Raw genomic sequence first — 14,539 nt, 5'->3', positions numbered from 1 at the left:
GGTTTATGCTGACACCATTTTCATCCCCTTCTTCAGTTCTTTTATTCAGTGACCTTGATACTACACTGTGCGGCACTACGTCTTTGGTATCAAATAAAATTAGCCTTTAATCATTTTCAAATACAAATCTCTAGTGGTGCCAGTAACATTGAATTAATAAGCTATATAGAATGAAGAATCTGCAAAGGTAAAAAAAAAATGACTTGGGCATTTACATTTCCTTTTATTGATTATTTTATCTTTTTCATTATATTAAAATCTGAGTCTTAACCTGGTGGACCCACCCAGATCCTGAAACTATTAAGTTTCTTCATAAAAGCAACATGAATGAGCCAACTGATAGTAAGGGAATATCCAAAAAAATATTTCTAATACTTGAAATTTATATTACTCTAAATTGTCCAGTTATTGGCAGCTCTGAAAGAGGAAAGCACATTGTTCAGCAGAACTGAGAAAGAAGTTCAGTGATAAAAATAACATGTAATGTCTGTTTTCTTTTCTCAAAGGAAAAGAATATGTATGCAAACCATAAATAATGAAAAAGTAGTAAAACAGTATTGGAGCAACCATGGCCCAGTTAGAAGAAAAATCATTATGGCCCATGTTCAAGAGCCTGTTCTTTCTTTAATAAGCATATATAAATCGCCTTGACAGTAATGGCAGATATGCTTGCTCATGAAAGAGAATTAGCACCTAAAAGCCATTATCAACTGACTAAGAGCTGCCAAATATTAATGGCTGCCTTTTAAAAATCCTTTATTTTTCAGAATTTATTCTAATAAATTAGAATTTATTCTAATCCTCAGTCAGCAATGTAGCCACCTCTACTGCTGTATACATATATTGACTAAGAAAACATAAGGGACACTGAAGGAAAAATATTGTTAAGACTCCACTCATTAAAGAACGCAGCATCTTTCTTAGACATTTAGTGGAAAGGAGAATTTGGAATTAGCAAAACGCTTCTGATCAAAATGTCTGGGGTATTCAGGTTGATGATAATCTCCATTAAGAGACAAACATCTGGCTTGTGTGTTTGTATACAAATCTCAATTTCTAAATCAAATCTTTTTACCAAAACAGATAGCAAGATCTACTATTTTATGTTGGGTCCTACTCTGAGCTGGGTTATATTTCTGCTGCAGAACAAAATGACCCAACCCCACCCTCCAGCCTTAGATCAACTCATTGATTCACTAAAAGGTATTGAAAATTACTGACAGTGGGCCATATGCATGAGTCAGGTGCTATATTAGGCAAGTAAGAAATAATGTTGAGAGGAGCAGACTTGGCTCCTGTTTTCACAAAATTCATGGTCTATTGGGTGAATGCAGACAAAATCAGGTAGGAAAATAATTAACTATATAATGATAAAACTGAGAAAAAATGCCAGGTATTTGATACACAGCAAATTGTGCTGGTAAATATGGGATGGGGGCACGTGCTTGAGTGGATATTTAAGTTAAAATTGAAGGACTAAAAAAGGAAAAGCCACATTAAAAACTGTAAGATAGGAATAGAAAGGTGGATTCCAGAAAGGATAAACAGAACAACAGAGGCACTTGGGAGAGAAAGAACCAGGGACTGTGGCTGAAAAGGCATAAGTAAGGAAGGTTAGAGCTCAGATGAGATTGGAAGAGTAAAAGGTCAGATATCACAATGGCTGACCTGGGTTTGATTCTTGGGTCGGGAAGATCCCCTAGAGAAGGAAATGGCAACCCACTCCAGTACCCTTGCCTGAAAAATCCCACGGATGGAGAAGCCTGGCAGGCTACAGTCTATGGGGTTGCAAAGAGTCGGACATGACTGAGCAACTTCACTTTCACTTTCCTGATTATATTAGGAGCTACTGAGGGGTTTTAGGAAGACATAAGCCATGAAACTGTGTGTGTATATGTATTTAATCTTTCTGATGTGGATATAATAGACTGGAGACAATTTGAAGTAGACTGTTTATGTTAGAAGTGGAAAACCATGGACAAAATTAGACAATTTTGCCAATATAATTTCAGAATTTACTAATAATGTATAGAATGCTGGAGAAGAGGGATATGATAATGATGACTTCTACCAGGCTTGGGTAACTGGATATACGGTGAATAGCATTCAGTGAAGGACATACACACTAACAAATATATATATATATATATACACACACACACATACATACATACAAAACACACAATTCCAGATTTTTTTTTTGACAGTCTAGGTAATAAATTGAAACCCAAAAACTCCCTACACTGGGATACCAAATAGAGTATAGGACACTTTCTCATCTGAGTCCTGGGGAATCTCTCTCTTCTGGGGTTTCTTTGCTGGCAACTGCTTATCCTCATGAGCCTCAGTGCAGTCAGACATTCCCAAGAATGGTCTGAGTATGTGCTGTATTATTTTCAACTTGACTTAACAGTATATAAAACTCTGATTTAAAGATGTAATCAAAATATAGGACTTTGCATGAAGATTCTCCAGTGACTTATTATTTTTTTCTTCAGTGATTTCTGAACTTGCTGTAAAATTTAGTAAGAAATCTCCATTGCTTTTCTGATGCATGGCTAGTTTCATGTGGCCATTAGAATGCTTGAAAAAAATTCCATTCCAAACTGAAGCCTCAATGGCAAAGTTCCACTGCATCTTTGCAAACCTTTCTATGCCATATACCTCAAGACTGACTTTTTATTGTTATGAATTGTTGACTTTCATGATACCTTTCAGCTCAATTCAGTTCAGTCACTCAGTCATGTCCGACTCTTTGCGACCCCATGAATTGCAGCACACCAGGCCTCCCTATCCAACACCAACTCCTGGAGTTTACTCAAACTCATGTCCATCGAGTCGGTGATGCCATCCAACCATCTCATCCTCTGTCATCCCCTTCTCCTCCTGCCCCTGATCCCTCCCAGCATCAGGGTCTTTTCCAATGAGTCAACTCTTCGCATGAGGTGGCCAAAGTATGGAGTTTCAGCCTCAGCATCAGTCCTTCCAATGAACACCCAAGACTGATCTCCTTTAGGATGGACTGGTTGGATCTCCTTGCAGTCCAAGGGACTCTCAAGAGTCCTCTCCAATACCACAGTTCAAAAGCATCAATTCTTTGGCGCTCAGCTTTCTTCACATTCCAACTCTCACATCCATACGTGACCACTGGAAAAATCATACCTTTACTAGACGGACCTTTGTTGGCAAAGTAATGTCTCTGCTTTTTAATATGTTATCTACGCTGGTCATAACTTTCTTTGGCAAAACATAATTTCCCAAATATGAATCACCCAGATGAAAACTCATCAAGGTAAATTACTGTGAAAAACAAAAAACAAAACATTGTCTTGAATTCTGAGCAATAAGATGCTGGGAGTTGGAGGAAGGAAAGTGCTGGAGTGGGGTACTGGGGGAGAATGCATAATTTGGGTAAATTATCAATGCTTATTTGGCTTATATGCCTATTCATCTTTTAACTCTGAGAAAGAACAAGTTAGTTTCCACAACTGAAAAAATATTCAACTCCTACAGAACAGAAAGGAGATAGAATATAATTTCTGCTCTAAGGCCTTGGCAGTTTTGAGAAAGAGTAAATAGCAGGCTAATATATTGAAATGCTAGTCAATACTTTGTTCTTCCTTCAGTTCTAAGAAACTAGCCTAGTCCCTTTTAGCACTTTGCCTCAAAGGCTTTTTCTTGGCAAAAAGTGGAAGACAACTTTCTGGAAAGCAATGCCTTTTCCAATCTTTTGTGAAGGCATAGTTTGCAAGGTGTTCAACAAAGGAAAAAGAAATGAACAGAATGCCTTTATGGTCTGAACCAGATGAGGCAATTACCACTGACTGGGAGACAGATCAACATCAATGGGATTTAGCAGTACTGAGCACCAACATCCTGTCATCTGATAAGATTCAAGGGTTCAGAGAGAATTACTGAGCTCAGTATAGGAGGACCGAACCATAGTTCATAGGCTGCAAGAATGATCAAAGACTCTTTGCCTTACTTAGGACAGGAGCAATAGGGTTCTTATAATTTAAAGGACAAACTAGGAGAACAGTCTTTTTGGTGAGAATCAGTAAAGACAGAAGTCAACAGGAGCTTCTGTGTGATTCAGGGTGGGTGGGAGTAGGGGCCGCACGACTATGATTAAATATTCTGTAAACCCAGAAGAAAGGCCTAAGGCCTCATTTAAATTGATATTAAAGACAATTACTAAATGTGCCATTTCTTGCACCCGTGAGTTGGTGGACTCAGACATATAATTTTATTAATATCTGCTGGGGAAAAAAAAAAATCTGTGAAACAAATGTGTCTGCTGTCCAAAGTTGGAAATCTCAAAAGGGAGCTTTTTTTTTTCTTTCAGATCATGAGCGAAACTTCGCCAATGGCCTATGAATTCCTAATGAAGTTGTAGGTGCCAGAGTTTCCCAAAATTAATCAGCCAAGGAGACACAGGTTATTTTACCATGAAGAAACAGGCCATGCCCAGGAGCAGAAGAGTGGAAACATGTGACGTTAGCTTAGAAATCATGCCCCAACAGTGTCAATTCTGAGTACTCCTTTGAATCCATCATTTTTTGTTCCTATTTCTATAAGCAAACTACACCCATATAAATATCTATTCACTCTACTTCCTAACATGTTCACTAGTGTTATATATACACATGGCAGTAAACAAAGAGATGATGTATTGACTGGAAGTTGAAGAAGTCAACTCACTAATGTAGAATATAATTATTCATTTAGGAGTTTGGTAGGAATCTATGCAACTGAAAAGATATATCTTAAATTTTAATGAAAATTAGCTGGCAATTCATTTAGGGAACATTTCTGGAGTTTTCTGCTATGATATCATTTTCATACTCTATTCATCACTTCCTAATTCAAAATAGTTGCACTGGTTTAAAAAGCAGGGTAATGTTCCTGCTTTTCCACACAAGTGTAATTAAATACATAAGAATGGGAGGGAATAAACAACTGAAATCAATAAGATTAACTGTATTTCAAATGAATAATATAACTACACTCAAGGAAAAGAAAGGAAGGAAAAGGAAAGGAAGAAAAGAAGAAACAAACTAATCAAAGTTATTTATAAATAGTATTTGACTATATACATTAAATCTTAAGCAGTAAGAAATAAAAAGAATCACAAATTAACCCTCAATTGCTTTTAGTCAGGTTATTACTTGTGGGATAGACAATGTAAAGCAATTCTGAAACTATCATAGATATGTTACTAGATTGAACAAATGGGAAAATGACATCACTGGGAACCAAGGTTCCAAGCTGGAAGAAGAGATATGAAAACATGAAATGTGGGAAGAAGCAATTAGATATGATCATACTAGTAGATATGATCGTACTAGTGTGAACTCATGTTTTCTAAAATATGTGTATCCATATATTTGTGTGAACATGTAATTTATATGTATGTATGTGTGTGTGTGTGTGTGTGTGTGTGTGTGTGTGTGTGTGTATATATGTATTTATGTGGAGAGGCATATTAAGCAAATATATACACACACACACACTTATGGGCTTCCTTAGTGACTCAGCAGTAAAGAATTCACCTGCCAATGCAAGAGATGAGGATTGGATCCCTGGATCAGGAAGATCCCCTGGAGAAGGAAATGGCAATCTACTCCAGTATTCTTGCCGGGAGATTCCATGGACAGAGGAGCCTGGTGGGCTACAGTCCATGGGGTCATAAAAGAGTTGGGAATGACTTAGCAACTAAACTTAGCAACTATATATATGTTCAAGTATATCTATTTATACTTGAGTGTACTTACCATCTTAGCCTCCTGAAAAGGTTGCAAAGCAGTACTGAGCATACCAATACCAACCACCTACACCTAATTCTCCACTAAATAAAAAGTGTCTCAGTCCAGGGTTGGGGCATATGGTAGTAAAAGTTGTGCCTGAAATATTTTGTTTTGCCAAAAAAGTGAGAGAAAAAAATCTGAGGTGAAGGCATGTTACAAGATCACAGAGACCAACTTCATGGGACTCACACTGGCCCAAATAGGGATATTTTAAGCACCAAAATAATTAAGTCATTATAACTACTTGAAAATATAGAAACCTGTGGGTCCATATCAGTAAGGAAGGAAGGAAAGAAAGGAAGAAGGGAGGGAAGGAGAGAAGGAGGAAGATGGGGAGAGAAGGAAGAAAAGAAAAGGAAAGAAAACAGAAAGAAGGGAAAGCTCTTGCATACAGTAGAATGCTAAGTATTGACTCTAAATGTGGAAAGAGTAATGGGGTTTGAAAATAAGCATTTATAACTACTGTGTTAAAGACTGGATCAGGCAAAATCTTCAGTAGATGATAATCTGGGGCAAATATTTGAGGAAAATATTATGATATTTTCATTGTCTTAATATGTCTCTCCACAGACAGTTTACTAGTTGTAAGGGAGTAAAACATATTAATCATACAATAGAGCAACTGGGCCACATACTGACCGAGTGTTAAAATCATGAGCCAAGCATGTGGATATCGTTTGTCTCCAGGCAGGATACTAGGAGAAGATCACACAATCAACAATGTGGTATTTCACCCAAGAATGTTAAAACCTGAATTCAATCATCATGAAACATCAGATAAGCCCCAGGAATGACTTTACATGGATAAAAGACTGGAGGACTATATATCTTTTTAATTTGTCAGTGTAATCAAAGACAAAGAAAGTCTATGGCAATGTTTTCAATTAAAGGAGACTAAAGCGACATGAACACTAAATGCAGTGCCTGACCCTAGACTCTATGCTCTGCTAGAGGTGAAAATGCTATAAAGGACAACACTGGGCTAACTGACAAACGGGGAAAATGGGTGAGAGGACAGATAAAATATATTGCATCAATGCCAAATCTACTGAGGTTAGTAGCTTTTTGTTCTGTAAAGAGATATTTATATATTTAGAAAATGTGCACTGAACTATATATTTAAGTGAAGGGCTATTAAGTATGTAACTTATTCTCACTTGTTTAAGAAAAAAAAAAAAGAGTGAAAATGTCAAAGCAAATGGGATAACATGCTCACAATAGTAAAAGTATATCACTGCCGTTTTGAAATTTTTTATAAATTTGAAATTATTTCTAAATTAAACTTTTAAAAAATGTGTTGCCCCAGTCTTTTGTTTCTATACCTTCTTCAGCCACTATAGTTTAGGACTTTATTGCTTTACATTCTGAAGCATTTAACACATTGCAGAGAATTCATGTTGCTCAAAACATATTCTCTTATTTTCCAGCTTAAATGCACTGACTTCCCAACTGCCTGAAAACCCGTGAAATACGAACTCCTTCATTTGGAGCACTGACCTATTGGCATCCAAGGCCATTCTAGCCATGTCAGCTGCCCTGTGGTTATATGAAACGAAACAAACCTTCCCCGCTGCCTGAACACTAGTCTGTCTAGCCTCATCCAAGCCATTCTACCCTTCCCCACATAATCTTATCTGTATTATCCTTTCTTTACAGCCTTCAAATATTATTGATTGCTTTAGCTAGTCCTGAAATCTTTAAGCTCTTCTGAACCTCAAGAACATGAATTGTTTACTCAACCTTTTAGCACATCATATACTATCCCAGATAAGTTACTGTGTGATTTTGATATGTGTTTATATATATATTTATAATCCTCATAAAATCATGGTATATCTGAGAAAGTATTCATCATAGTCATATATATGTATATTAGGATATTAATAAATATAAATAAATGGACCATGAGTCAAAAGCAAACAAATTTTTTAAAGTTAACAAACACAATTGAAAAAAAAACAAACAAACGCTAGGCTCTCTCTCAGTTCTGGGAACAATGGCATTTCAAAGTAACATGTCATTTTACCTCTTTGAATCTCAGCTTTCTCATCTATAAAATGAGAATGCATCGAGCCTTTCTATTTCATAGGGCTGTATAAGATTTGAGACAAACTTAAGGGACTAAAGAATGTTCTACTGTGACCTTCACATGTCCTTGTCTCTGGCAGTAATTTCTTCCCAACCTCTTATACATGATCTTAGATCCTAACTTCTGCCCCTTTTGATAAAACCCAGACTGTCCAAACAATGGATGCTAATCTACAAAAACAATTTACACCTCTTCCAAGAACCGCCTTTACCAAAACTAGCTGAACTTCAGCTGACACTCCTGCCAAAGCCCTATAAAAATTCTGCCTCCCTCCCCTAAGTTCACAGTTTCTTTAGAGAGTTCTCATGTTTGGCAATTTTGAAAAAAGGCTTATGCTCATGAGTCCTTGGTTGATTTTCTTCCTGGGAGAATAAAATGGCATAACATAGCAGTGGTTTTTAAATGCCAAACCATGGGCCAGCTGCATTAGAGTTCTTTGGAGAGATTTTAAGAAATAATAATAATGGGCTCCTCTCACACTTTCTGTGGTGTCTTGCCAGGAAATGATCCTTTTAAAGCTCTTCAGATGATTCTGAAACAAAGTAAGTTTGCTCCCACATGAAGACAAAAGTTTTGGAAAACCATAAAGGGCTAACGAAATACAAGACAGTAAGAGATCTATTGGTTGGTAGTTTGCTTCGTTTAAACCGCGGAATGATTCTCTTAAAAGTTAAAATCCCATACACATTATTTCTTCATTGATATAACCACCTGATCTCTGAGAATGGAAACCCCCTTGAGACTGAATGTAACAGATGCTTCTGTGCCGCACAAGGACCATCTTGCACTAAAATAATTAACAGGGACATGTTCGCTAAAAAAAAGGGAGCTAATATCCCAGCGGGTCATATGCTTGAAGTTATTTTCAGCAGAGAGAATAAAGGTGAGCCAATTCCTCTTTCATTTGGTTTCCCTCTGTCTCTGGCATGGGCCTTTATATTACTCACCTCAGTCAGAAATCCACAAATCAGGGACTGAACTTGACATTCTTAACATTAGAGCTTAACCAACAGAGTTAAATGGCCAAAAATGATCTATCATAGCTTAAAATAAAAAGCAGTTCCCCTGACAGAATGCCAGCATATCTATCAATGTATCCAGAAGCTAAAAAGTGTAACTTGCTGCTGTTCATCGCCTAAATATATAACGAAGAAACTGAACAGGAATTGGCCTCCAAACAATAACTTCAATATTTTATGAAGCCCTGAGATATTTATTAAGGCATAAAATTAAAATATATTATAACTTCTTGAATTATTAAATGGAAAGGAACATGACAAAAAATTGTTAATCATTTGAGAGAAAAGAAAACAACATGCAGCTTATTAAATTTAATTGCTGCTGGAAGAATTTGAATAAGAAATGAACTGTGTCTATTAGCTTCAAGTTGTTCATTTGGTTTTCAAGGTCACCTGCAAGAAAGAGGGAAGTCTAAAGCTTCAACAGAGGCAAAGGTGATAGGGCTTTACCTGTCATGGCCTGCTGGTCATCCACCGTTAACTTTAAACTTTTTCCTCGACGAACCACACGCACTGTGTGCCATTCGTTATCATTGAGGTTATAGCCAGCAAAAAGGGTCTCGGGACCTTTGCCTGTAGAATATGCCAAACAGTCATTATGGACACTCAGAATCAGTCAAGCAAATGAACCTCACAGAGAGTGAGAGAAAGAGACAAAGAAAGGGGGGAAGCGAGGGAGAGGGAGGAGAGAGAAGAGAGAAAGAAATGAAAGAAGGAGGAGAGAAAAAGACAGAGAGAGGAGAGACTGGCTGGATCAATTCTCAAGCCCATCAGAGTCACAGCAAGCAAGGAAAATTACCAGTTAACAGGTATTCAGGTGTAACAGTTTAAGAAGACTCTTTAACATTATGCATCAATCAAAGACAAACAAACGCACCTGTTGTCATAAATAGGCACACTCAACACAGCAATGCTCCAAATTTGCACAAACTTTTCCCTCTCTCAGGAATTTTCTTGTTTTACACGTTTTCTTGTTTTACACTTTTACACTATCTCTTTTTTTCCTTTCCTTTGCTAATGAAGTAGATATTAGTCATAAGACATCTGACCTTGGGGAGAGATCTGACCCTAGGCCATTAGCTAACAACTTTCAATGAATGGCACCTGGTTGATTAGGCCCTGGCAAGGAGGTTGCTCTGGATATTAGATTGTGTGATGACTGCTCTTTGCACTTATATCATGTACCTTCAATATTCACCAGGTTCTTAAATTTCTGCAACGTTGTGTCTGAGAACTAGTGAAGGCCCAGAGAGTGGTTATAGGTAAAAGTACTGACTCTTAGGAAGTGAAGAAAGTCAAGAAAAACACTGCCCATAAAGGGCCAAGTGTTGAGTGGGAGGGGAAAAAATGATTAAGCAGTGGTAGCGGGAAGTGATTTCTAGCTAAGGACCAAAGGAAAAAGAGCCAGAAGTGTAAGCAACTGGAAAAGTAATTGTAAGTGAACCTACGTAAACCTGTGCAATTTGAATTTAAGTTGGCTTAGGAGAAGGAAATGGCAACCCGCTCCAGTATTCTTGCCTAGAGAATCCCGTGGACAGAGGAGCCTGGTGGGCTGCTGTCCATAGTGTCGCACAGAGTCAGACACGACTGAAGCGACTTGGCATGCATGCATGCATTGGAGAAGGAAATGGCAACCCACTCCAGTGTTCTTGCCTGGAGAGTCCCAGGGACGGAGGAGCCTGGTGGGCAGCCGTCTATGGGGTCACACAGAGTCGGACACGACTGAAGCAACTTAGCAGCAGCAGCAGCAGGACAGAGAGACTATACCAGAAAGTATTTGTTGGCGTTATTGAAATGGCAAATTAGACAAATGTCTCTCTTACACATAAAAGCAAAGGAAGGGAAAAAAGAACTTTTAATAGAACTGAAAATGTTTTGTCAAAAATAAGCCTTGCTAATAATCTGATATTTTGATTCATTTAAAAAAATCATGAAGTTTTTAATGATACAGTTTTTGGTGATGGATTCTCCCTCTCCTTTTTTTCTAATGTACTGACATTTCTTGGTAAATTAAAATGACTAAAGATATGACATTTAGTTACACGACTTTCAATTGATTCAGGATCAGCGTGGGGTTCACAATTTCTTCCAACCCCAGTCCATGGGGTTGCAAAGAGTTGGACACAACTGAGCAACTAACACTTTCAATTTTAAACAGAACCATCATTAAGATTAGTAAGCATTTCTTTTTGTTTAACTTCTTTAGAGAAGTTAAGTCGCATCTGGACACGAATAAAAAGTCTAGAGAGAAGAGTTTGGAGAGATTGATCACGAAATAACTAGAGGAAGCCTGTGCAACAACTGCAGTTCAACAACTGCAAAAATACTTTGAGACCAAATGTTGAAAGCAAGCTCCAGGATCAAAGGAACTCTTTCTAGTTTCAACAGTGAAGTGTTTAATAACTCTGCAGAATCTTAGCATCCTACTGGCAGCAAGGGCCATTCTGAGTTTTGATCTTTGAAAAGAGAATATAAAGCTATTTTTATAGGGTGGATCTTTTTTTTTCTTAGAAATGTGTGCTTTTGAAGCAGTCTCACTTCCATTCTCTTAATTTAAGAGTTTTGTCAAGAAAAAGAAGCATAAGGGTGATATCATCATTATACCCCATTCTGGGCTTGATCTTGCAGTGAAATCATAAAGCTTTATCCATGAAACAATAATTTCCATAACAACAGGCACAAAAGCCAATTAAAAATAACCCTTTGGTTCATGAAAATCTCTGTAGACCAACTTCAAGCTCCTTCCCTGCATTATTAAAAATGTGAAGAGATTGATTTTGGAAGAGGCTTTTTTTTTTTTAATGCACTTAATATTCTCAGTTTTAAACAATGTTATCTATGTGACATGAAGTGTCATGGAAAGTGAACCGGACAGGGAATTAAGGGTTGTGGTTGCTGGTCCTTAATCTGCTACTGAGAAGGAAGTTGGGACCTGGTTTGTTATGTATCAGGCACTTTATTAACTTATTTCATCTTTACATTATCATCTTTTTGCTGACGTGAAACCGAAGTCCTAGAAAGCCAAAACAACTCAGCCCAAGGTCACACAGCTAAAATGTGATAGAGATGTCTTCTCTCCTAGGTCTGACCCAGGATAATTCATCCTCTGTTGAAATTTTGAATTTCAGAGTCATTTGTCCCTATGGCAGAATTATAGTCATTCAAACCATTAATGATCTGAATTCCTTTTGAAATTTCTTTTTCCTTTTGGGATATCAAAACAAGTCTCATTGATTCTAACCTTTCTCCTAGCATCAATGTGTATGCTATGGAGTGAATAGTCACAAAACTGTGGCAGTGGTTAATTATTTTAAAATGGTGGAATTATTTTTTTTCCACCTGTAATCTTGCATAAAGAATATAAAAACCACATAAAGGGGAAATTGCCATTTTGTTAAAGAAGCAGGCTAACTTGTCCCCTAAGGCATTACCCAGAAGCCCTGGACTCTGCAGACCCCTTCAGCGCGGGGGCGGGGGGTGGGGGGTTGGGGGGTGGGGTAGGGTATGTGGCGCTCATTTCTTCCTTTAGGAAAATGATGAGTTTCTGTATTAGAAGACTCCAGCAAAGGCTTTTAAAAATCATTTGCAAGTAGCTTTTTCTTTTCAAAGTGAGATTAAGAAAAAAGATTTTTCACTGAATTAAAAAAAATTTTTTTTCTAGAACATCATTTATTACATTACCAAGGTCCAGAATTATTCAAAGCTACTCTTTTTAGTCTACCTACATTATCAACTCTTTAACATGGATTTTCAGTACTCTTTTTAATTGCAAAGTTCAAATTCATAAACTGTTTCCTGAAGATTTTATAGGCTATTTCCTCTTATGTCATGTGAGTTATAGAACTGACTGCCTTTCCTTATCTCTTTCTATTCATCATGAAATCAAGATTTAGGATATATGCTTACTTTCAGCAACTTGATTCTTTTCTTTTCTTAAAAAAAATGCATATTGACCTTTCTCCCTAATTAATTATTTGTTATTTTTGCTAATCACTTTATATTATATTTGAAAGTATTTCAGCATAAATCAATAAATGAATTTATTTAATGAAGAAAAGAATAACTTCAAAGGGATGTAGAAATAACTAATCCAACTCTCCCATTTTACAGATAGTTCCCTGGGAGGTTAGTTGATATGTATGTATACAACATCACTGGTCATTTCAGACATTTTTGCAAGTGTATTTTAAATTTTTTTAATATTTGTTTCATATTGTTTCATGAATATTTCAAATTTACTTCATATTCAAGATGTATATAATATCAATTTTGCATCCTTTTTGTAAGAAAGCTTTCTGTGCAAATGTCCTATGAAGTATATTCGTTGGTTTTTTTTTTTTTTAAATGTAGGGGGGGAAAATAACATTAAAGGACAATAGTGAAGATTAAAACAAAGCTAAGAAGTCTAGGAAGCAATGTGATTAAGGATGTCTAGTAGACTGTAATGACAGCTGTCCCTAGGGTTCAAAGTTGGTTGTAGCTTGAGAAAATCAAACCCAGACCTACTATATTTTGATTTTTAAAAGTTCTAGACTTGAGGGCTGCAAAGCTTAGACTCATTACATACCCTTTAGGTGGCTAGTTCCTTCCACTGGTATTTTTTAAAGATGTTAACTAGGATCATCAGTATGAGGTACCTGTTTCTCACTATAGTTCAAACTAGTTGGTTCTAGATTTCCTTTTTGTTGCATTTAAACATTAAATGTAAGTAATTTCTATATGTAACAACCTAGGGATTTGATAAGCTAATCTATTTGCTCAACTAAGCTATTTAAATATGGGGATTTGAATAAGTATATCTGCAAAGCCACAACCCAGCAAACTGTATAGATGATGGGCAGGTAGGAATTCATTTAGTTTGCCTTCTAGAAATGATCTATCTTCATTTTATTAAGAATAGGTTGTGCCTTTTCAACCACAGCTATGTGGGCTAAAGATGGGCATCACGTGAAAGTGGAGTTCCCACAGTACTTCTATAAATAATAACAAAAAAACTCACATTGCCTTAGGGTTATAAATTGGTTCTATCTTTATACATAACTGTTTTTTGTTTGTTTGTTTTTTAGATCATTAAATTGCCTATAGCACCCAGCAATTGAATTAGAAGTTATTACAGTACCACACATCTTAGGAAATTTTGAAACCGAATGGTCCATATTATATCTGCTGTTCATCTAGCCTCATTTAACTAGTTTTATTCCTTCTGGATTATGTGGTACCCACGTGCTTGTGCTTAGTCGCTCAGTTGTGTTTGACTCTTTGCCTACCCCTTCTTCAGCAGATCTTCCTGACCCAGGAATCGAACCGGGGTCTCCTGCATTGCAGGTGGATTCTTCACCAGCTGAGCTAGCCTACTAATTTAGTTTAAAAATTATTTTGTGCCAAATACTGATCTCAGCATTGGGAATGTCCCAAGTTAGATTTTCAAGGAACTTTCTATAGCTTACATTCTAGTAGATCTAATAGGGGTCAAAATACTTCTGGCAACGGACCAAATGAAGCTCTGGGAGTTGGAGACGGACAGGGAAGTCTGGCGTGCTGCAGTCCATGGGGTCGCAAAGAGCTGGACATGACTGAGTGAACTGAACTGAAAGGACCAAGTAGTAAATGTATTCCGCTTTGCT

General features: G+C 37.0%; 1 protein-coding gene across 18 annotated transcripts in view; it reads right to left on the bottom strand.

The window, feature by feature from the left end:
• Window positions 1–14,539, bottom strand: part of NRXN1 (neurexin 1) — a 1,155,776-nt gene that overhangs the window by 598,754 nt on the left and 542,483 nt on the right. For all 18 annotated transcript variants that reach the window (XM_065927354.1, XM_065927345.1, XM_065927343.1 and 15 more), the window contains one exon: window positions 9,366–9,488. In XM_065927354.1, the coding sequence (XP_065783426.1) occupies window positions 9,366–9,488 (123 nt within the window). The remainder of the gene's footprint in view (window positions 1–9,365; window positions 9,489–14,539) is intronic.

This window comes from Muntiacus reevesi, chromosome 3 (assembly GCF_963930625.1).
Source record: "Muntiacus reevesi chromosome 3, mMunRee1.1, whole genome shotgun sequence".
Lineage (NCBI taxonomy): Eukaryota > Metazoa > Chordata > Mammalia > Artiodactyla > Cervidae > Muntiacus > Muntiacus reevesi.
Note: the sequence above shows the minus strand (reverse complement) of the source record. Positions and strands in the feature narration are given on the sequence as shown.